Source organism: Pteronotus mesoamericanus, unplaced genomic scaffold, assembly GCF_021234165.1.
Source record: "Pteronotus mesoamericanus isolate MK-2021 breed Mesoamerican mustached bat unplaced genomic scaffold, CSHL_Meso_final contig_33, whole genome shotgun sequence".
Classification (NCBI taxonomy): domain Eukaryota; kingdom Metazoa; phylum Chordata; class Mammalia; order Chiroptera; family Mormoopidae; genus Pteronotus; species Pteronotus mesoamericanus.
This window is the reverse complement of record NW_026555135.1, coordinates 14,914,749-14,938,026: the sequence shown is the minus strand read 5'-3', so window position 1 is coordinate 14,938,026 and position 23,278 is coordinate 14,914,749. Positions and strand designations below refer to the sequence as shown.

Sequence of the window (23,278 nt, the reverse complement as noted above, 5' to 3'; positions counted from 1 at the left end):
CACTTGACATTGATTTTCCAACACAAGGGCAACATGATAATTTGGTGAGTTTTACTAGAAAGTTGTGGCTGTTTTCTGCTATTGCACCTGCATTCTCCTAGGGCAAAATCAGCAGGCACCGTGTTGGCTGACAAGACTGAGGGAGATGGGAGGGAGACAGAAGGTAGTATTAAACCGTGGATTTTGGAATCCTGTACAACCTGGATTAGAGGTCTGGATCTCCCACTTACTAGTACTATATCCTTGGACAAGATAATTAACATGCCTTTGGTTTGCTTCTTTTAAAATGTAACAGTAATAACTTCACTATGGCGTTACTGTGAATATGAATTAAAAAGATATAATCAAGTGCTAATCATAGTGCATGGCATATAGTAAGTTCTCAGTAGGTTAGAAATTGTTATCCACTATCTTATTCACATTTCACCTTTCAAAATTTGTTGACTCCTCTCAATTGTTGTTATCACTCCCTGTGTTACCTTAGCTATTGTGCTTTCTATTTTTATTTGTTATGGTTGTTGTTTCAGATAATGAACGTAGAGTCGAGACAGGATTAAACTGAATTGTTTTGCCTTGTTCTGCAGCATGCAGTAACTGACTAAGCTCTGGCCACAGACTTGTTTAGAAACATCATTTGGAGGACAGATGACTTATTTGCCTTTTGTGATTTACTAGCCTTTAGGCTGAATGATGGAACTTTACTGGCTGAAAACCTGGGTAGAATTTTACATGTTGTTCCTCTGCTATGTAGTGGATCTTTAAAAGTGTTTTCTAGTTATGCTCTGTAATTACCAAAGTTTGCATTTTTTTAACCAAAACAAATCTTCTATTTAAGAGTATGCCCTCGTCTAAATTAGATGTATAAATCTGATACGATTTTAAGAAGCCAAGCTTAAGAAAGCATGAAGCCTACTGCTTATTGCAAACTGTAACTTCTCTTCACATTTGACTGAGGTAGACATTAATTATGGTCATTAATACTTTTCATGGGTTTTTAATTAAAGAAATAATGCAGAATCTACTTTTTTAATGGTACTAATTGCTTGAAGTTTACACAAATATCTCTATACCCTTTCCTTATTATTTTAATTCATAAGTACACATGTGCTTTTCTGACATCTGTGTTCTGAGTTATGTGATTCATTATTTTTAAGCTTGGATAACCTAATTCACGTATTTTTCCATGAGTCAGAGGCAAGTCTAGCTGTTAGTTTATTATTGTCTGTACTTTTACATAGCATGCTTTCACTTGCCATCGTTTTTCTGCTTTGTGTTTTTAATCTCTCAACCAGTCACTTTGGGAATAGTCTTTCCAGTTTTCAATGAAAACCAGACAAGAATGGCCATGACTCTCTTAAAGACTGGAAACATTTTTGTTATTATTTAATTTCATGGGTTTAAATATAAGCAGGAAATCTGCATCAGTGGTTTGGATCTTAGGTCTTGCTCTCATCTATCTAATTTTTGAAAATTGCCTTCCTCAAGGGTTTCACAAGTCTTTTTTTTTTAGACAACTTAGAAACTGAGCTGGGAGAAATGACAGATTAGCAAGGCAATAAATGTCTTAACTATAAACCAGGCACAGTGGTGGAAATTGACACAGAAGGTCACTAATGTTCATGAAATACAATGGGACATCTGAATTCTCTGAAAGTTAAACATCATCTAATTGCTCTAGTACAGCTTTTTTCCCAGGGAAAAAGAAAATATTTCTTCAGTGCATAATGAGGACCTGCATGATAAATATGAACTTAAATCAGTCACTGTATCCAGAGTGAACCTGCTGTTTAATATTAAACTTGATTTATTCAGTGGGTAGTTTTGGATGCCTTTTTCACTAGGTATCCGAGAGGAAATGATGGATAAAAGCCCTTTCTTGACTCACATCCCCTTCTAGCCTATCCTCCATTTTTCAGTTCTTCAGTTTGTTTCCTCTCATTCTCTCTTAAATCCACCAGCTTTTGCCCACAGTACTCTACTAAACATTTCCAAGGTCAACATGACCATGTTGTTGCTAAGCCCAATGGCCATTTCTCAATCTTCAATGGATTTGACATCTCAGGAGCATTCGGCCCATCTGATCACTTGCTTTATTAACGTGTGTTGTTCATTTTGCTTCCAGGGCTTCTACCCACCTGGTTTTTCTCTTTATTTTCTGGCTCTTTAAATTTTTTTTTTTTTTTTTTGCTGTTCCTTTTCATCCACTTCTTGCCACTGGAGTGTTCTGTTTTCTCTAACTAATCTCATTTCTCTGGTGATCCTATTCAGTCATCTGTGTGCTATCATCTCCCAAATTTATATTTCTAGTTCAGCCCCCAACTCTAAAATTCAAGGTCATATATTCTATTATCTGTCATAAACTTCTACTTGGATGTGTAAAACAAATTGTAAGTTAACATGACTAAATTGAGCTTTTAATCTTTAGCCTTCCAAACCTATTCCCCCATAGTTTTCCCCCTCTTAAGGTAGTGCCAACTCCATTATCCAAGTTGCTCAGGCTGAAAACCTGGACATCAAACTTGACTTGTATTCTTGAAAAAAATACAGTCAACAATCTGTCCACAAAAATTCTTGGCTCTCCCTTCAAAATATGTCCAAAATTTTCACAGCACCTACCCTGGTCTGATCTTCTACCATCTGGATAGCCTCCTAGTTGGTCTCCCTCTGCCTGCCTTTACTCACCTGTCAGTTAATCTCAAGAAGCCGTCGGGATGATTATCTTAATATGCAAATCAGATCACATCATTTTTCTATTTAAAAGCCTGGCAGTTTCTACCTTTATTTACACTTGATACACCTTGACTTACATATGTGTGAATGTATGTGTGTAAGGAAGGGGATGTCAGAGGTCAGTGTAGCTGGAATACACTAAGAAAAAGGAGAGATGATAGGAAATAATGTCAGGGAAGTTCTGAGGAGTCAGACTATGGGGCTTTGGCTTTTACTCTGGCGAGGAGGGAGCCATAGGAGGGTTCTGTGTAGAGGAATGACATGTCTGGCTTTACTTTTTCGTAGGGTCACTCTGGCTATTATGTTAATATTAGATGAAGAGAAGTAGGGAGGCCAGTTAGGAAGCTCATCCTGTTGAGGTATGATGATGGCTTGGCCCATCGTGGAGCTGATGAGAAGTGTCAGATCCTTAATACATTTTAAAGTTTGAGTTAAGCAGAATTTCTTGATAGACTAGGTGTGGAATATGAAAGAAATAGAAGGGTCAAACTTATCATCAAAGTGTTTGGTCTGAGCAACTGGAGCCATGTTAACTGAGATTGGGAAGGCTGTGGGGAGAGCAGATTCTGACGAGAATACTTAGAGCTCGGTTTTGGGTAGGTAAATGTGAGATGGCACTTTGTGTAACTTAACACATATTTGCTGAGCTAATGAATGGCATCTTGGCTGTAGTGTACACTGTACTGGTTATTCCTGCATCTAGAGCTTTTTTTTTTGTCTCACCTCTGCTTATCTTTGGGTTTGTGGAGGAGTAATTGACAGGCTCATGCTTGGAGAGAGGTGAATCTGGAACTAAAATTAGTCCAGATACAGAAATGAGTATTTCTTCTTTTTATATCATGAGCCCAAACTCAGCTTCTTTCTTTTATCTCCAAGAACTAAGATTTCTCATTGTCATGAGGGAAAGATGGGCTTGCTTCTCAAGGCGATCCCTTTTTAAAGATAGACTAGTAAGTAGGGAAGTGAAGGGACAGGGAGATTTATAGTTGATCCATGTTGGTTTAGGTGGATTATTAGAGTGAGTCAAGGAGAAACATGAAATATAAAGTTGGAAAGAATTTGGAAGAGATGCAGTTGGCCATTGATTATAGGAAAGAAAGTATGTCGGTGTTTTTCTGTGGGGAGATGCAAAAGGTTGATTAATAGATTACTGTGATCAGATCATTTCTTTGATAAGATTACTTGAAAGGACTTGAAAATTCATTGAATGCTGGCAGAAAGAGAAATATCTGATCTTACTCTGAGATTTGAGCCTCTGCTCTGATAAAGATGTATAGGTTCCATTTCCAGACATAGGAGAATGAGGAGAACATAACTTGGGAAGTAAGATAACAGCAATTTTAGATAGATTACATTTAGAGTGAATTTCTGGTGGAAATTTCTAGCTGGAATAGGAAATATGAAACTAGGTCTTTGGAAGAAAAAGCTGAAAATAAAGTCCTGACAATAATGATTAAAGAACATCATGTTCTTTGATCATTTTCTCTGGTTGCATAAATTTAAAAACAAACACTTTGTGGCTTTTAAATTTCTTTTCCATGTTGAGTAAATCCTTGTGCACTGACATCATTTTCACATTTAGTTCCCAAATGTAAGATAATTACATAATATCTGTTTATATTTTTATGGAACTCTTACAAAATCATTAGTCTTCTAAGCACATTAAAATCTCAACACCATACTGAACAAATAATTTGAAGGAAACATTATATTTTCTCCACGATAGCAAAGTACACATTCCCTCAGATCTGTTTTAACAAATTCTGCCACTTTATTTTCTTATCCTTAAATTAGGTATTGTGTATTCCGGTACTTACATTAAGGAAGGCTTGAGCCAACCGCCATTTTCTTCATCTAGGAAACTTATGTGAGACTAGGAAAAGACTCATCAATGTTTTAATGTTTACTTTTAAATTTAACACTTAAAATATTTAAAATGATAAGCATTGCAAAAGATAATAATAAATTTTTAAAAATAGATGTGTATAAAATGAGTTTTCACTTTCTGTCCTTATTTTTCTTTTTTCTGGAATTTGTTAGGATATGAGGTATATAATATCTGGAGAGAAAAAGACATGGAAATTCTTAGTCTATATATCTACCTTTTCGTTAAAATCTTTGACCTCTTAAATATTTTAACTCAAAGGATATTTAAGCAAGATTTATAGTTAGATGTAATATACTAATAGTTTTACACTGCATTATATTGTTTTATATAAATACTTACAAGTTTTTAGAGAAATGTATATTGTCATGTTGACTAGCTGACATTGGTTTTTTCCTTCTACTAATGAGGTTCTATATAAAATTTTAGTCCATTGCTTTCTATTTTATATTTGGAGAATTTACTGTGAAAATAAAAATTGTAATTCAGTAATACTTGGTAATCATAATTATTATTCAGAATTGATTCTAGTATTTATTTGGTTTTTTTTTAGTGCCCTACTGAAACCAAAGCAACATTTGGGGTCCATCTTAAAATAGTAGGAGACTGGACAGGTATGTATAACATAGAGTTTTAAGATTCATGCTTTGAAAATAATGAATCATACATTAATATGTTTAAACAGTGGAATTACCAGAATGAATAGGAATGTATGTATATTCTCAAACTGTTATTTCCTTTCTTTGCTTGTACAGATTTGACATTTATATTTTCTTCTTATAAAATGGAATTCCAATTTTAGACTTGGAATATGTCATATATTAGTAATGTTTTTTTCAAACCTTAACAGCAGCTTTATTTGTAATAGTCAACAACTGGACACAATCCAAATATCCACTAACAATTAACCGAGTGGATAAACCAATTGTAGTATATTCTTACAATGAAATAATACTCAATAATACAAATGAACAGACTATTGATAGATGTAACAAAAGGATTAATCTCAAAATAGTCATGGTTAATGAAAAAAAGTGAGTACCACTCCTCAGAAAGTATATTACACAAAATTCTAGAAAACCTAGTAATTTTTAACAATGTATTATTCATTGTGTTTGCAAATCATAGATTTCTGCCTGCTTGTCAGACGTGCTGGCAATAGTGGGAACACTGCACTATTTTGTTTTTACATAACATGATTCTGAAATTAGTGGTTAGTTTTACTCTCAAATAATTGATACTTGGGATTGATATCACACAAATCTTCCAGTTCTTGCGTGACCTTTCCTGTGGTATTATCCACTCCACTACACCTCTGGAAAAATGGTCATTTTTAATAGCAGGTCTATTGGTGATAATGTGTTACTCATTTATTCAATAAACGTTTTTTATTATCTGAGAGGCTATATTAAGAATTCTGAGTCAATAAAAGAAACATTATTCATTCTTATATTCCCTTGACTGTTTAGGTTGGTTACTCAAATGAAAGGATGCAGCCATAAGCATGAATGCAGATATAAATAAAGATACTTTGTAACTGTGTGCTAAACTAAGAGTTGGTTTGTTAAAACTACAAGGAATAAGAAAATGTAGTCTAGAGCTATGAGAGAAGCTTCACAGAGAAGAGAGAAGTTGAGCTGAACCTCGAAAATCAGAGAAATAAGGGAAGTAGTTATTTAAGTGAAATTCACAACATGGTTAAATATCAGGGAAGATAACAATTAAATCATATTTAAGAAGGGTAAGTCAATCAGCCTTGCAGAAGCAAAAATTTTGTTCTAGGGAGTAGCATAGAAAAGCCATTTAGGATCAGCTTGTGAAAATCCTGAATGCCTAGACAAGATGGTAAAATAACTTAGAGATGTTAGGGAGCCTTTAAAGAATTTGGAGCACCATAATGAAAATAGCATTAGTAGCTTGCTAGTTGGATCAGTTAGGAGCAAGGGAAGACCTGGTGCTGGAAGGCAGAGGAGAGTCATTGGAAGAAGGGGGTTGGAAACGGGGGAGTAGAAGGAATGGATTTGTAAGCACAGGTTGAAAAGTTAGCATTGAAAAGGAGGAAGTATTTTTTGTAAAAACAGGAAAGGACAAGATATTGTATAATAAGAAAAATATTTTAGGAAGAAGAACAGTTGAAAGAGCTCCTATCGCTCAGTTAAAAGATGATAGTATATAATTCTTTGTCTATAGAAAGGGCAGCTGGCATGGAATTGGAGACTTGAAGAAAATGGAGAAAACATAGGATTACATGGGCAAATAATGAAATTAATACGAAGATCTTTGAGCAGTAATGACCTGTTTGGACTCATGAAAAACAAAGCTTAAATAGGTCTTGTTCATTGAATAGCGCTCAAAAGAGCTCATGGTAGTCCTTTGTTAGAAAAACACTGGTGTAGTATGGGAACAGTAATTCTCATGACAACTACTTGATGTAATCACAGTTGTCTTGCACCCTTTGACAAAGAGTGAATGAAGTTCTTCTCTGGTTCATATTTCAATATAGTAAGGATTAACTTCAGAAATGAATGATAATTGATGGACTTCTATATCTGAAGGGAAACAAGCACAATGAAGATATTTAATTCATCAGTGTAAGCAGAAACTTCATCATGGTTTATTACCAACTATTGTTACTAAGTTTCTTCATACTTATTTTCTATTCTCAACAGCTTGTTAAAATAAATTCTCATTATTTTATTTTAATCTCATTTAAGGTTACTTAATAATTTTAATTTTATATACTATTCCGCTGAGGGAGAAGCTAGGTCATTCTATTTGGAGCTCATTTCCAGTCAAATGCTTTTTAATTAACAGAGACCTTCTTGGTTGTTAACTTTAAATTGTTGATTTGGAAAAAAAAAATCAAGCATTCGTGCAGAGAACTCCTAAATGATTGTGCCAATATCTGGTAGTTTAGTTCAGAAGAAAGAGAGAGGACCCAAATAAATACAATCAGAAATGAAAGAGGTGAAGTAACAACAGATACCTCAGAAATACAAAAGATTATTATAAGAAATTACTATGAATAACTATGCTAAGGAATTGGACAACCTGGGAGAAATGGGTAAATTTATAGTAACATACAATCTTCCAAAACTGAGTCAGGAAGAAGCAGAAAACCTGAATAGACCAATAACAACTAGTGAAATTGAAGTAATACTAAAAAAACTCCTGGCCAGTTGGCTTTGCAAGAGAATTTTACCAACCATTCAAAGAAGAACTTTATACTTCTCAAACTATTTAAAAAAAATTCATGAAGAGAGAAAAATTCAAAACTCTTTTCATAAGTCCAGTATTATCCTAATTCCAAAATGAGGTAAAGAAACAACAAAAAAAGAAAATTACAGATGATAGATGCTAAAATCCTCAACAAAATATTAGCAAACCAAATCCAGCAAATATATTAAAAAGATCATAGATCAAGTGGGATTTATTCTAGGGATGCAAGGGTGGTACAATATCTGTAAATCAATAAATGTTATGTATTCAAAACAAAATGAAGGATAAACATCACATGATCATACCAATAGATGCAGAAAAGAACATTTGATAAAATTCCATACCCATTTATGATAAAAACACTCAGCAAAGAGGGAATAGAGGGAGCATGCAGGAACATAATAAAGACCATGGATGAGGAACCCTACTGCCAACATCATACATTTTGGGCAGAAACTAAAAACTTTTCCCTTAAGGTCAGGAACAAGATGGGTGTCTGTTTTCACCACTTTTATTCAACATAGTATTTGAAGTCCTAATCACAATGCACAGACAAGAAGAAGAAATAAAAGACATCTAAACTGGAAAAGAGGAAGTAAAACTCATTATTTGCAGATGACATGATATTGTACATAGAAAACCCAATAGTCTCCACCAAAAAGCTACTCAACCTAATAAATGAATTCAGCAAAGTAGCAGGATGCAAAGTCAATACTCAGAAATTTTATATACACCAATAATGAACTATCAGAGAGAGAAACCAAGAAAACAATCCCATTTACATAACAACAACAAAAAGTACCTGGGAACAAATTTAACCAGGGGTGTAAAACCTGTGCTTGGAAAACTATAGGACTGGAAGAAAGAAATTGAGGAAGATACAAACAATTGTTTAGCTGTCTTAAAACAAATGTAATTACCATTATGAAGGGAAAAATGGAAACATTACTCCTGAAATCAAGGATCACTGGTTTTTATTCTGAAAGAGTTGATTTAAACTTGGTATTAAGAGCAGTGGTTATAGGAAATATCAAAGAGGTATTTAAATTTGAATATCAGAGTTTTACTTTTTAACACTGACTTTGAGATATTTAACAGTGACTTTTTCTTCCCTAAAATATGTTCTGTCTGGGCAGAACAAGTTTAAGACTAGAGCATGCATGATTTTTCTTAGACTAATCAACTATACCCAGCTTTAGAGTGTGCATGAAGCATGTGAAACAGCTGTATATCACAGCATCAAAGTTTTGTGTTTGTTGGATAGCTTTTATTTTACCCAGCCCTCTAGTGGTATCTCTTAAGTATGTGAAAGCCTTATTAAATATTAGAAGACTCTTCAAACCTCTTAAACCAGAGATCCCCAATCCCTGGCGCCATGGACCCAAGGGAACAGCTGCAAATACAGATTATCATTAGCAGTGAGGTTTGACTGCACAGAGACCATAATAAATCAATTGCTTGCAGACTCATATCATAACCCTATCAGTGAGTCCTGGCTGGTGTGGCTCAGTGGATTGAGCACCAGCCTGTGAACCAAAGGGTCACCAGTTCGATTCCTAGTCATTGTACATGCCTGGGTTGTGGGCCAGGTCCCCAGTAGGGGACACACAAGAGGCAACCACCCATAGATATTTCTCTCCCTCTCTTTCTTCCTTCCCCTCTCTCTAAAAATAAGTTTTAAAAAACCTATCAGTGAGTGGCAAGTGATAATTAAGCTGCATCAGATGGCAGCCTTTATAGTGGCAAGTGAGTTGATGTACTTCAATCATAAAGCTGCATCTGGTGGCAGGATTTAAACCAGAATCCAACACTTATTTTGATCTGCTCATGGCCTGCCCAATATTTTATTGAACACTTCTGTCCGTACCTCTTCACCTCACTGTGCACTTGTCTCAAAGTTTTGGTAAACGCACATGCTAATCCTAGCCAAAATCAGTAAAAGACAAATGTTTCTGGAGAGCTTCTTTGAAAATGGGGAAAGACCCAATGATGAGACAGCAGAAGACTCTAAGACTGCCAACAAAAAAGGAAGCTGCATTTAAAAGAAAATTCCAAGAGTCCTACTTAACTTACTGGTTCACTGCAACAGGTGATTCACATTCTCCAAGCCCGCTTTGTGTAAGTGGTGGCCAGATATCCAGAAAAGCCATTAACCTTCAAAACTGCTTTGCCACATGGAGACCAAGAACCCTTCATTAAAAGACAAGCTTTTGGAGTTTTTCAAAAGAAAAAAATGTGACCATGAAGAACAGAAGCAATTACTGAAGGCCACCACTTTATCAAATGTGTCTGCACTGAGAGCATCATTCTTCATGGATATCTGTGTTACTAAAGCTAAGAAGCCCTCTACTGTTGGTGGAGAGTTGATCCTGCCTGTTGCTTAAGGATATTTGTCATGAACTTTTGGGAGAGTCTGCAGTTCAAAAGGTAGCACATATTCCTCTTTTGGCTAGCACCATAACTAGATGAACTGATGAAATAGCGGAGGATATTGAGGCACAATTGTTTGAATTAGTGAGTCACCATGGTACGCAATCCAGGTTGACTATTGTTGACAACAAGCCAGCAGTGCTTGTTTTTGTGTGATGCATTTTTCAGGAGGATGTGCAGGAGGATATGCTATGTGCATTTTTGTTGCCAACCAATGCCACAGCTGCAGAGCTATTCAAGTCTGAATGCTTATGTATCAGGAAAACTGAATTGGTCATTTTGTGTCAGTACATGCACAGACACAGTGGCTGCCATGACTGGATGGCTTTCTGTTTTCACTACTTGGGTCAAAGAGGTTGCTTCTGAATGTGAGTCTACGCACTGTGTCATCTGTAGAGAAATGCTGGCTAGCCAAAAAATGTCACCGGAACGTAACAACGTTTTGTAGGATGTGATCTTAATGATCAATCACATTAAAGTACGGGCCCTTCACTCATGTCTGTTCATGTAGCTCTGTGAGGAGAAGGATGCAGAGCACACACTTCTTATACACCGAAGTGAGGTGGCTTTCTAAAGGTAGATCACTGGCCAGAGTTTTTGAGTACAAGTGCCGTTCCAGAGATTTCTTTTAGAAAAAACAGTCACTACTGGCAGCACATTTCAGTTACACAGAATGGGTTGCAAAACTTGCTTGCCTGTGTGACATGCAACCTGCTCAGTGAACTCAATCTGTCACTTCAGGGGAGAATGACAACTGTGTTCAAATCGGCAGATAAAGTGGCTGCATTCAAAGCCAAACTGGAATTATGGGAGTGACAAGTGAACACTGGGATTTTTGACATATTTCAAACATTAGCAGAGATTTTGAAAGAGAGTGAGCCAGGGCCTTCTTTCTCCCAGCTGATGCATGATCATCTATCTCAGATTTCAAAAGAGCTTGAGCATTAATTATTTCCCAACCACAAAAGGCCCCCAAACTGGGAAGGAATGGATCCCTGGTTAATTTGTGAATAAGTCAGGTGCATCGACTTTGTCCGTGCTAGAAGAGGATCAACTGCTTGAGATTGCAAATGACGATGTCCTTGAAAATATGTTTGAGTGGGGAAGGATTGAGGGTAGAAGGTGGGAAAATGGAGACAAATGTATTTGAACAATTTAAAAAAAAGTATATTTGAGAAAACCTCAAATCGCCATACATTCTGGCTTAAAGTCGGGGCAGAATATTCTGAGATTACCACAAAACCACTAAAAAACCTGCTTCTATTTCCAATATCCTATCTTTGTGAAGCAGGGTTTTCTGCATTGACAGTTACCAAAATGTGATTATGGAGTAGACTGGACATAGGCAACACACTCTGGGTGTCACTCTCTCCCATCACCCCCAGAGGGGACTGTCTAGTTGCAGGAAAACAAGCTCAGGGCTTACAATGAGTCTGCATTATGATGAGTTGTATAATTATTTCATTATATATTACAATGTAATAATAAAAGAAATAAAGTGCACAATGAATGTGATGCACTTGAATCATCCCAAACCATCCCTCACCTGGTCCCCCGCCCCCCACCTCCCAGTCTGTGGAAAAATTGTCTTCCGCGAAACTGGTAACTGGTGCCAAAATGGTTGGGGACCACTGTCTTAAACAATTCAGGTTTTTCATTGAAGTGATGGTGGTAGAGGAGATGGAGTGAACTACCCAAGGAGATTTCTCTTTGAATTGAATTCATATATTGTTATTCTTCTAGAATCCGTCATGCTTTCCAATTTCAACTATATGTTCACAGATTGCCTATTGGCTTGATCTAACTGTTCTAAATATCTTGTTACTTTCTTTATTAGATACCATTATTTTTGAGTAATGTCTGAAATAATGTTACACCATTGATTATTTTAGTGGTCTATATATGTTTACTCTAGAGAGGTTTGAGTTGTACTATAAAAACATTATATACCTAATATCCACATGTAATTAATTTAAAATTTTTGTCATTTTCCCATTTAATAATTGGTGTATTATCAATAAATGGACAAAAATGCAACAAAGGGCGTATAACAGCTTTTTCTTGAATCTTGGGATCGATTTCCATAATGTCTACTGGAAAATATTGTTACAATCAGAAGATATGGTTAACTTTGAGGATTCAAAGTGGGAATACTGGGAGATATAATAATACATGGATTTGCCTTGATCACATAATACATTTATATTTACAGGAAAAAGAATTTTAGATAGAATGTTAGTTAAAAAGTAGGCCAAATAAAAAGAGGTTATAACTTTTTATATCTCTATTTAATTCAGTATCACTGTATTAGCCAGGCATATCTCATTACTTTAGCTAATTGTTTATGAAAAGATTAAAACAATATGTGATGTATTTAAAATGGGTTTTCCCCCATTTTGGGGAACTCTTTGTAAGTCAAATGATGACCACACTATATAATGATAATGTTGTTATAATGACAGCATACTTTGGACAATTTATGGCATCTGCTTTACACTGTGTATGTCTGTGACTGGATTTTTGTTGCTGCAAAAAAAGCAAAAATGTAAAAGTACTCCTATTAAATATTCAGCTTGTTTTTTTTTTTTCTTTTTTCAAGTACATACCAAAAGAGGGGATCCAAACTGTGAGCATACTGACTTCTTTGAAGAACACAAAATTGTGTTTGAATACTTGAAGCATCATAAGTTTTAAATAATTCATGTTCATACTGTATAACTTTAGTCTAAACTCATAATAAACACAAATTATCAATGGCTACATCTACAAAAAATTATTAGAAATACTTTTTTCCTAGTTTTCCCCCTATGATTAGCAAACTACAATGGTGAGACATTTGCGGAAGATAACTATTTTTTATTTTGCCTAATAATCAAATATTTAATATACCTACTATGTGTCAGATTCTATACTAGACTCTGGAGATTGACTAAAACCAAAAAGGTCTCTACTCTCATAGTGACTGCAGTTTAGTGAGTGGAGACTGCCTATAAACAAAAAGAATAGATCAATAAATAGCATGTTAGATAGTGATAAGTACTGTAAAAAACAATAAAGAAAGGTAAGGGAGTAAGAGTGTTGAAGGGTGGTAGTGCTATTTTAGATAGGGAGTTTAGTTACAGACTTTTTGAGCAGACATGTAAGTAGGTGAGGAGATAAATTAGCTGGATTTCAGAAAGAAGTGCATTCAGGCTAAGGATAAGTGCAAAGTTCCTATTGTGTTTTTTTTAACTTTTATTTTCTAGTTTTTATTATTACTTTGGATATTTCAGGGATAGCAAGGAGGCCAGTTGAGCTGGAATATAGACATTGAGGGAGGTAGCAGTTGGAAATAAGATCTGAGAGGCAAGTAGGGTATCAGGTGTTAGAGGAGAACTTGGATTTTAATGTGATTAATGTAAAAGGCATGGCATTGAAGTCTACATCTGAATGATTATTCATTTTGTTTTAATATGTACTATATGATGGTTGGCAAGTTGAGGTCATTTTTTTTAAGTCTGAATTTAGGAAGAAGGTGGAAAAGTTGAGAAATCTGAACATTGTAGAAAATAGGTCAAACTTTTTTGGTTAGGTGGATGGGAAAGATGTACCATCATTTTGGAGATGCTTCAGTGATGGTTCTATTATTAATGGGTTCTGGTAGCCTCACCTAAACCCTATGTCTTACCAGTCCCTAGGGAGGGGAGTAGCTTTTTTCACCACCATCTTTGACTTGGCTTCTCAGTTCTTCCCTCACTTGAGTGAATAGGTCCCTGTATTAAATTCCTTTCATTTAAAATATGTAGAGTCATTTCTGGTTTGTCTGGATTTGGACTATTACAGGAGGTCAGCAGAGCCTCTCTCAACAGAGCACTGAATCCAGAGGAATACTGCATGGAGAAAATAAGGGGAAATATAAAAGTCCTGAAGCAGTCAAATGTTTATGCTCCAGGACTAGTAATAAAAGCAGTAAGAACTGAGTAAGTGGAAACGTTGTAGGGACTAAAGTCTGAAAAATTCTCATGGACCAGATATGGTGGGTACTTGCAGACTTCAATTTTATTATAAATGTTATGAAAAACCATTGGAGGATTTCAATTAGGCTCTTAACTACATTTGATTAGGGTCTGGCTACTATGTAGAGAATATGATGGAAGTAGGCCAGGGAAGAAATTAAAAAGAGGAGTTAAGAGAGACTCTCTCACTGATGTCTAGACAAGAGAAAATTCTGGTTATGTAAAGGATGGTAATCATTGGGTTATGAGAAGTGAAAGGATTTTGAAGGCATATCTGACAGGTTTTTTTTTGACACATTGGAGGTTGGATATAAGAAAAGTTAGGAATCAAAGATAAAGATGAAATAAAGAGCACTATTGTGGCATATTGTGGGGGATGGCAAGAGTTGACATTCAAAGTTCAGTCTTGTACATGTTGAATTTGAGATGCTTCTTAGACTTTCAAAAGTGAAGTTGAATAGGTATTTGTATATGTGAGTCCAGAGGTCAGGGAGAGGTCTGCGTTAGACATCTAAACCTGGAATCATTAGTATTTTCATGAATTTAAAGCCTTGAAGCTGGATAGGCTCATCTAGGGCAATAATTCTCAACCACATAAGATCTAACACATTGCTTCATAACATTTTATGTGCCTACTTTACTTTATTAAAATATAATTTACAGATATTATATATACAAATATGTTATAAAATAAATATATTATGCTAACCTTATAAAGGAATTATTAAAATAATTTATAGTATCTGATTTACATTCGATATTTAAATTTTCAAGTACGACTACACTAAAACTCATAATGAAATATGTGAGTTGTACCCACATACAGAATGATCATGAATAAGATAGTTGTAAATATAGGCTCTCAATATAATTGAAATACTGTGAGCACTGTATTCTTTATGATGTGACTTTCCAAAATGATGAACATCTTTTGGTTAAGTTCTAGACACGACAGAGTAAAATATTACAGCAATTTACAGGGTGTTTGCAATCCTGGAAATATCAGTGCATGGTTAAATCATGCAAAAACTTTCCATTTTTTAATAATTATTTTTATTTATATAAATGTCCAGCAAGTCATTTGAGAAGAATGCAAGAAATGAGACAAGTCCTGTCATACAGTACTCTCCACAACATTGTAGGATAGATAATGTCTCTCACTCCTTCTGTCTAAACTTTAGTAACTTCCGATTATCATTGTGAGAACCAAATGTTCTTCACAAGTTCTCAAAATGCCCTAAGAAGTGATTTGTTTCACCAAGAGCAACCGCTTTAACAAATGTGTATAGATACAGCATAGAAGAGCGGACTTGAGCCCTGAGACATTTTGATGTATAGAGTTCAGCAGGGGTGACTTATAACGAGTGGTCACTGAGGTAAGAGGAGAACCAGGGAAGCCTGAGTCCTGGACACCACAGGACGGTGCTTCAAAAAAGGGGGATTGATCTATTGAAACAAATATTGCTGAGAAGTAGAGTAAAATGAAGGCTGAATTAATGACACTAGAAGCTGTGTTTTTAATGGAGTGTTGAAAACAAAGCTTGACTGAAGTAGGTTTGAGAGGTAATAATAGTAAGAGAAGTGGACATGTTTAATGTAGACAAATCCAGTGATATGTTGGGGCCAGCTCCTATGAACTTACTGGGTCATTGGGGGCTTCTCTTCCAACTCCATGTCCAGTGAAGTCAAGTTCGATAGTTCTAAGTCATTTATAATATGAGCACTGATCCTACAGAAATTGATAAACACCATAAAGTAGGGGTTAAACAATTTTTGAAGACCTGGCTATTAAATATTTGCCAAAACACCAATGGGCAAATTCTAAGGAGCTTCTATGTAAAATTACATAAAGAAATAGGGCAGTTGCTGAAGGGAGGAGGACATAGGGACAAGGCAGATATAATGTAAGAGCACATATAACATAACATAAATGTATGTCTGTATTTTATATATATTTATTGTACCCATATATATATTTAATGTGAGCTATTATATTTACATACTTCTGGGAATAACATGAATAACAGAATGAAGTAGAAAGGGGAAAATTGACATTGCTGAAGAGATAAAGGATACAATTACAGGAGCAAAGTCCACAGGTGCCTCCTAATAGGTTCCGTAAGGACTGGATTCCAGTGTACATTTAGACAGCTTGACTTCAGATAAGGCAGCTGGGCAGTCCATGCTGTGTAAGAAGGGGGAAGGCAGAGAAGATGGATACAGAACATGGCTACAGATTGGTCAACAGACTTGGAGTGAGAGGAATGGGATTTCTCTTCTTCTGTTTTCTGGATTATATAAATAGTAAGATTATCACTGAGGTTGAGGATGGGGGAAGGTATATTAAATTTTGAGGAGAAGGACGAAGGTATAATGTACCATTTGAAATAGTAAATTGATGAGTGAAGCATGGTGGTCCTTCTAAGTCATGCCGAGAGGTCTACTGAGATATGTGGTATAAAATTTAAAGTGAGACAAACCAAAATAATTGTGATTTTTTTTCTCTCCAGGCATGGTCCACTTCTTTAGATTAGCAATTAAGCAGGTGGGGAGTTGGATTTAATCAGCATTGGTTTACTCCTGATTAAATTCACTATAGTTGTCATCTCCAATCCATTCCCTGCACTGTAGCCATAGAAACTTTAAAGTATGAATCAAATTAAATCTCTCCCTCTTGCTCTCTCTCCTTTTTTTTTTTTTCCCTTTAAACACTTTAATAGCTTCCCATTTCTCTTAGAATAGAGACCAAAAAATCCTATGATAGGCTGGGAGGGCCTCCCAGCTCTAGCTCTGTCCAACTTCTTGTCTGCACAATAGCAACACTGGCCTTTTGACCCCTTTGGTTTTGCTTGCTTCCTCCTACACTTGTATATATATATATGCTGATCCATGTGTCCATATTACTCCCCATCACCCCTGCCCACCCCTACTCACATATATACCTAATGTCTTTAAATCACAGCTCAGTAGTTACTTCATCTGAGAAGCATCTTAGACATCTCAGTTTTGGGCATTTCTTATATAAGCTGCCATCACTATGTTCTTTCCTTAAGAGCACTTACGTCCATTGGTAACTATACATTCAAAGTGTGAACATTAGTGTGGCAAATTTCCTCAATAGACTATACACATTATCATTGTAGGGACCTGTGTCTCTTTGCTTACATTGTACCCAAGGGCCTATTAAAAAGATTTAAAAGGATTGTTCATAGTAAATGTAAATATTTATTAAGGAAAGGAATAAAGCAACTGAGGGAGGGAGGAAGGAAGAAGGAAAAAAGAAAAGAAGGAAGGTGGGCAGAGAGAGAGAAAGCAGGCATATCCTCTGTTTCATGAAAATTTACAAGCTAGTGGGGTAGTGGTCAGATACATAACCAAATGTGATTCTGTGCCCACCGAAATCTCCCGTGAGGGAGATTTGGAAGGCTTTCTAGGTCAGACTATGTTTCAGTGATAAATAGGATCTGTTCAGAGTGGGAGGTTATTCCAGGGAGAATGTCTCAGAGTGTGAACTGTCATGAAATGCCAGGAAAATGTCGTGGTGTTGGAAGGCCGGGCTGGAGGGGTATCCAGAGGTCATGTCATGGAGAAGCTTGTAGGAATTGCTAAGGAAGCTTGGTCTTTTCTCTTAAAGATACTTGTGAAAAATAGAGGAGTTTTAAACCAAAAAAGATATCAAATTTGTACTTTAGAGGGATGGGCCAAAGTAGGTTTACAGTTGTTCATATGGAAAAAGACACGCAGTTTATGATTATTACAATAGCTTTATTAACCCAAAAGAATGTCACAATGCGCTAACAAAATTGTGCCTAAGTTCACTGTACCACTGTGACATTTATATGAACAGCTGTAAACCTACTTTGGCCCACCCCTATATTTCAGTCACCATACTGGTATTATGCAGATAGAAAAGAAAAGAACAGGTTAGAGGCTAAGATGCCAAATTAAAGATTTGTCATAGTGTCAAGGAAGCCGAGGAGAAAAGAGTTTTGCGGAGGGAATGATGTCAAATGAAACAGGGCCACACAGTACTTTTGTGAAGGGAATTACTGCTAACCTTAGAAAGATTATCTTATTGGGAAGATGCAGGGGAGAAGTTTGGGATGGTATAGACTGATTTGAATTACTGAGTAAATTGAAGACCAGTAAGTAGATAGAGTTAATAATAAAAAACAGTACATGGCAAATGGGCTTATTTCTAAAGCCATCCTGTTTCTAAATTCCTCCAGAGCTCTGAGAGAGAGAGAATTTATACTGAGGTGGCCTGTGATTAGCAGTGGGACATAAGTTAACAAATATATAGACAATTACTTATGTATCCATTTAAGTAGATCTGGGACAGAATGAAGATTAACATAGTATGTCTTCAAGTATATATTATTTATATAATGAAACACTATATATAATTATAGCCTTTTGTGAATGTGAAAATTATTGCAGATAATTAGTTAAATTGATGGAGTTTAATATAACTTACTATTGATAAATCACTCAATAAATACAAACTCACTTTAAATTCCATATTTCATAGCCTCAAAAATCAAGGAAATTTTTCTATCAGGGAAATTAGGAATTTATCTTACATTTTAATGCCCATCTGTTCTCAGGAAGGTGAATAAATTGTTTTCTCCTTGGTTTCTCAGTTAATGAATATGAAATCTATGCTATCATCTTTTAGAAGATGACAGCTCACTTAAAATACCACTGAAAATATAGAGACTGCTTAGTAAATTATTGGAATTCACTACTCATAAAGTTTTATTTTAGGTCAGTCATTTTACAAGTCCCAAAATAGGGGAAAATACAAAATTTTTGTTTTCAGGTCTATTAAAAATTGTTACTTTTTATTTTTGAAAATAAGATTGTATAATTTCTGGACCTAGAAGTAGAGTTGTTATAGCAAAGTGGTTTGTTTGCATGGATTGTTGTTTTTATTAATATTTGTTCTGTTCCTAAGAGAAGTTTGGGTTCTCTGTTATCTATTATTTTGTTTTATTTTACTATATGAGTTGAAGGAAACTAAGAATAGTAAGGAATTTTCTTGTTACCATAATTTCTTAGGCAATGTCAAAAGTATGACAGTAATGAAGTATGTGGCCCAGAAGGTACACGTCATTTTGCCAAGTTTTTCTAGTGCTAATGGACTAAATAATTTCAAAGAAGGCAGGAAGGCAAGGATTGTGTCATTATCATTATCATGAGGATCATTTTTAAGTGCTCATTTGTTTGATGCACTTGCTAAGTACTTTTTAAAGGAAGTTAAATTAATATAGTCCATGTTTTCTAAACAAATTATAATTTTTAAAGCAAAATTGTGACTTGGTGGATTATAATGAAGCAGAAAAGATTCTTTAATGTCATCCAAATGAACACACCAAAGACATTACATATCTTAATACCAAAAGAATATACTTATCTTCTGTGGATTCCAAGGCAATTGAGTAAGGAAACTTGGGGAATAGTATGTAGCAAAAATGCTACTGCTCTTATTATTATTTTTGAACTTTAACAAAGTGGGAGGGTGGGATTTTATAGATATATATAACTAGAATGGGAAGACTAAACTCTTCTATAAAATGAGATTTTTGAGAAAATTTGGAGATAACAATTAAATAATGGACATGGAATGCTAGAGAACCCCAAGAAATGTACCTACACTGAGTAGTAGTATACTTAGTGAAGCTAGGGAAAAGGAGTTGAAATGGGTTGTTGGAGCATAAGGAAGAACTTGAGCATAGAAAGTTTCTTTGTTGTTGGCACCATATTAGGAAACTAGTAAAATGTTGGGGTGCAGCTATTCATATAATTATGAGGGAATAAAATGGAGAGAAAATCCACACAGTAAACTTTGTATACCCCATTGTTTTTAGTGACAATTCTTGACAGAATGCTATGCCTCCAATTGGAGAAAATAAGAAAATTTGTTTTGAATGTGGGAGAGTCCATTAGATATAGTCAAGTGATTTGTCATCCTTTCTTCCCCCCTTCCCATTTGTGACATTGTCCTCTGACTTTCCATTCTTACAATAACAGAGCAAATCTTTTGTTGATGTTGGAATGGTAGACTGTTCAGTGGTGGTTTTGAGTATTGTGTCTTCCCTGGCTGAGATACAATATTCAACCATAGGCTTTCAAAGTTGGCAGCAAGCACAGTGGAAAAGACAACCAGGGCCAAGGACCAAACCTAGTGTAAGTGGGAATTCACCTTTTTCCTCTCTCTGTTTTGTTTGTTTTTTGTTTTTTTTTAGGTTTGGGAATGCATTTACATGAATAAATATTCCTATTCCTGCAGTGTTTTTCCAAATCATCTTTTAAAAAGAAGTTTTTAAGTGATTTATTACATATTGTATTTGTTTATTTATTGAACTAGAGAAGCTGGCTTTTACTATGTATACCTCTAACAAAAACTTTTCTGAGCCTATTGAAGACATTCATTTGGTGTTTAATATCTTTTCCATATTAAAAAGAAGTCACAGAAAAAATTGATATAACTTTACTGAAGAAAATGAAAGACATTTTTGAAGAATAGAATAGTTTAGAGTGACATGCTTTGTTCCTAGATTTAACATCTGGATATGGTAAAACTGTTAATTCTTCCAAAAATAAGTCATAGGCTTAATATAATTTCAATCAAAATAAAAATCAAAATAAAAAGTAGTAATGCTTATTTGAAAAAAACAGAAGAAAATAATTAAGAATAAATAACAAGAAAATCTCGAAAATCTTTAATAGCTAGATAGGGCTGGCCCTATTAAAATACATTAGAAAGTGAAATAGAATTTACAACAAGTTAAGAATTTACAAGGCTAAATAATGTGCCAAGGAACATGAAGCTATTAAAAGTGAATGAGTTGAGATTTCACCTTAGGCTCATTTATGCTAACACATGTGCTAATTTGCTACACTGCTTTCTATAAACTACAGATAGTTTAAATACTGTGGGACTAGAGAAAAAAATGACAAGTAATATATTAATAAGGAAATATACCTATTAATATATAAATAAATAACCTTTAATATATAAAAGTATATGTCATATGATAAAGTTCCATAAATCAATATGAACTATTAGTTTGTAAATAGCTAAAGCAGTTGGCATCTAACTATTAAACAATTAAATCTTTAAATGACAAAATTACTTACAAATAGGCTAAGTACTTCAACATAAAAAAATTGTAAAGGAATCTGAAGAAAATGCAAATTGATAGTTACCAATATCTAAAGTAAAAGGTCATTCTATTTTGGAAGAATTGACAGAGAAAAGTGTTTAGTTAACTAAATAAACATTTTAAAATAATGCCAAAAATAAAAAGAGAATTGGACAAAAATATATAGAAAATACATAGAAATTATATATCTTCAATATATAAACAGCTACTTCAATTCAAAGAGAAGCTGAGAAAAGAAATGGATAAACTATGTGAACTGAGTAAATTGTACTAGTATTCAAATAAATGTCAATTAGAATAACTATATACTATATCCACCTATCAGTTAACAGAGATTTTCTATATTGATAATATCCATTGCTGCTGAGGAGGTAAAATACTGACATTTTACTCTCAAGGATCAGCGTTCTTTAAGAGGATGCAACTTATTCTTCATTAAAAAAAATCAGAAAATTTATATAAGCATTGTAAGGTTCACTTGAGCTGGAAAACAAGTTAAAATGGGAGCTTTCGAGGCAGGAAAGGGTGCTGCAGGAAGAGCACTGATTGCAGTAAAAAGCGTGATGTCATTAGGAAACAATCTGAGGTTAATGCAGCTGAGCTTAGAGTTCATAGCAAGAAGTGTTGGGAAACAGGCTGCAGAGATCTGAAAGAGAAGTTTTTTAAAGAATATTGAACATCAAGCTAAATAAATTAGACTTTATTCTATATTCAACAGAAGATTAAGATCCCTATTCCAGTACCTAACATTACTATGCTGAAAATAAAAAAAAAACAAAAAAAACAAATGATGCTCATTACTAGTAGGCATAATCTGTGAAGGTCTCTTCAAGGAATAGGAATCTGATCCCTTAAATCTTGGACAGGTTTTGGTTAAAGGAAGGACAAGCAGTCTTGGCATTGGTAGTGCCTATACAAAAAAAACAGAGGGGTCAAAGAAAACCCAATATTGTCCAATAAAACAACTTAACAATAGAAGTGAATTCATATATGTGCTTGTTGCTCTTCCCTAATCCATTATTTCATAGGTTTGGCCTTTGACCAGGAGGTCCTGTATTTAAGAGCAGGTTTTGATAGGTTTCAAAGGACCATACATCGCATGCTGCTAATTTTGTTTGCCCAAGGTTTTAGGTTAGAACTTCATAAAAACAGAAAAGAAGACCTCCCGTTTCTTTGGATCTTGGGTAAAATTGCTTGTTCCTTCTTGAATATGTGCACCCAGGGGGTATTCAGAGTTTATGTAGAAAGCAGGAACTGAATTAGAATCAAGCTGAGCCTTGATCACTTTGAGGTGTTTCTTTTGTTGAATGTGTACATTGTTAAAATGTGCATTTGCTGTGACAGATGAAAATATAATATTTTCCTTAAAAGGTGGATTGTGGAAAGCTTAGTAGCAATAATGTGTCTATCCAAAAATGCTTGTTAATTGCTTTCATTTTCCTTGAACTTCTGTTCTTTTCTTTCCCGCTTGTCAATTTTTGTTGTAGTTTAGCCTCAGTGGCAACAGAAGAGAATTTATATTTTTATAAGAAAGCCAGTGGTAGACATTAATTCACTGATGCATTTAGAGGCCAAGAAGTCTGTTTGCAGTTCTTTCAAAAGCTGCTTTTGATTTTTTTTTAAATAGTATGTTTAACAAGTAGAACCAGAATAATGAGTATTAAAAGGAACAGACTTTTATCAACGTACTTCCTCTGAAAATAAAAGGATCCATTAAAGAATTTTCCTTTGTGTTTTACTGCATTGCCTACCTTCAGACTTTACAATGTTAACAGTACTACTTTTGGAGGCATACAGCTTGTATATGACCCTGCTGTGTTTTGTCGTTATTATGTAATCCTTAGGCCAGA

The 23,278-nt window shown here is 34.8% G+C and overlaps 1 protein-coding gene across 1 annotated transcript in view; it reads left to right on the top strand.

Moving 5' to 3' along the window:
• The window catches only part of NOX4 (NADPH oxidase 4), a 187,914-nt gene that overhangs the window by 100,715 nt on the left and 63,921 nt on the right, over window positions 1-23,278 (top strand). The window contains exon 12 of the mRNA XM_054576412.1: window positions 5,169-5,229. Within this exon, the coding sequence (XP_054432387.1) occupies window positions 5,169-5,229 (61 nt within the window). The remainder of the gene's footprint in view (window positions 1-5,168; window positions 5,230-23,278) is intronic.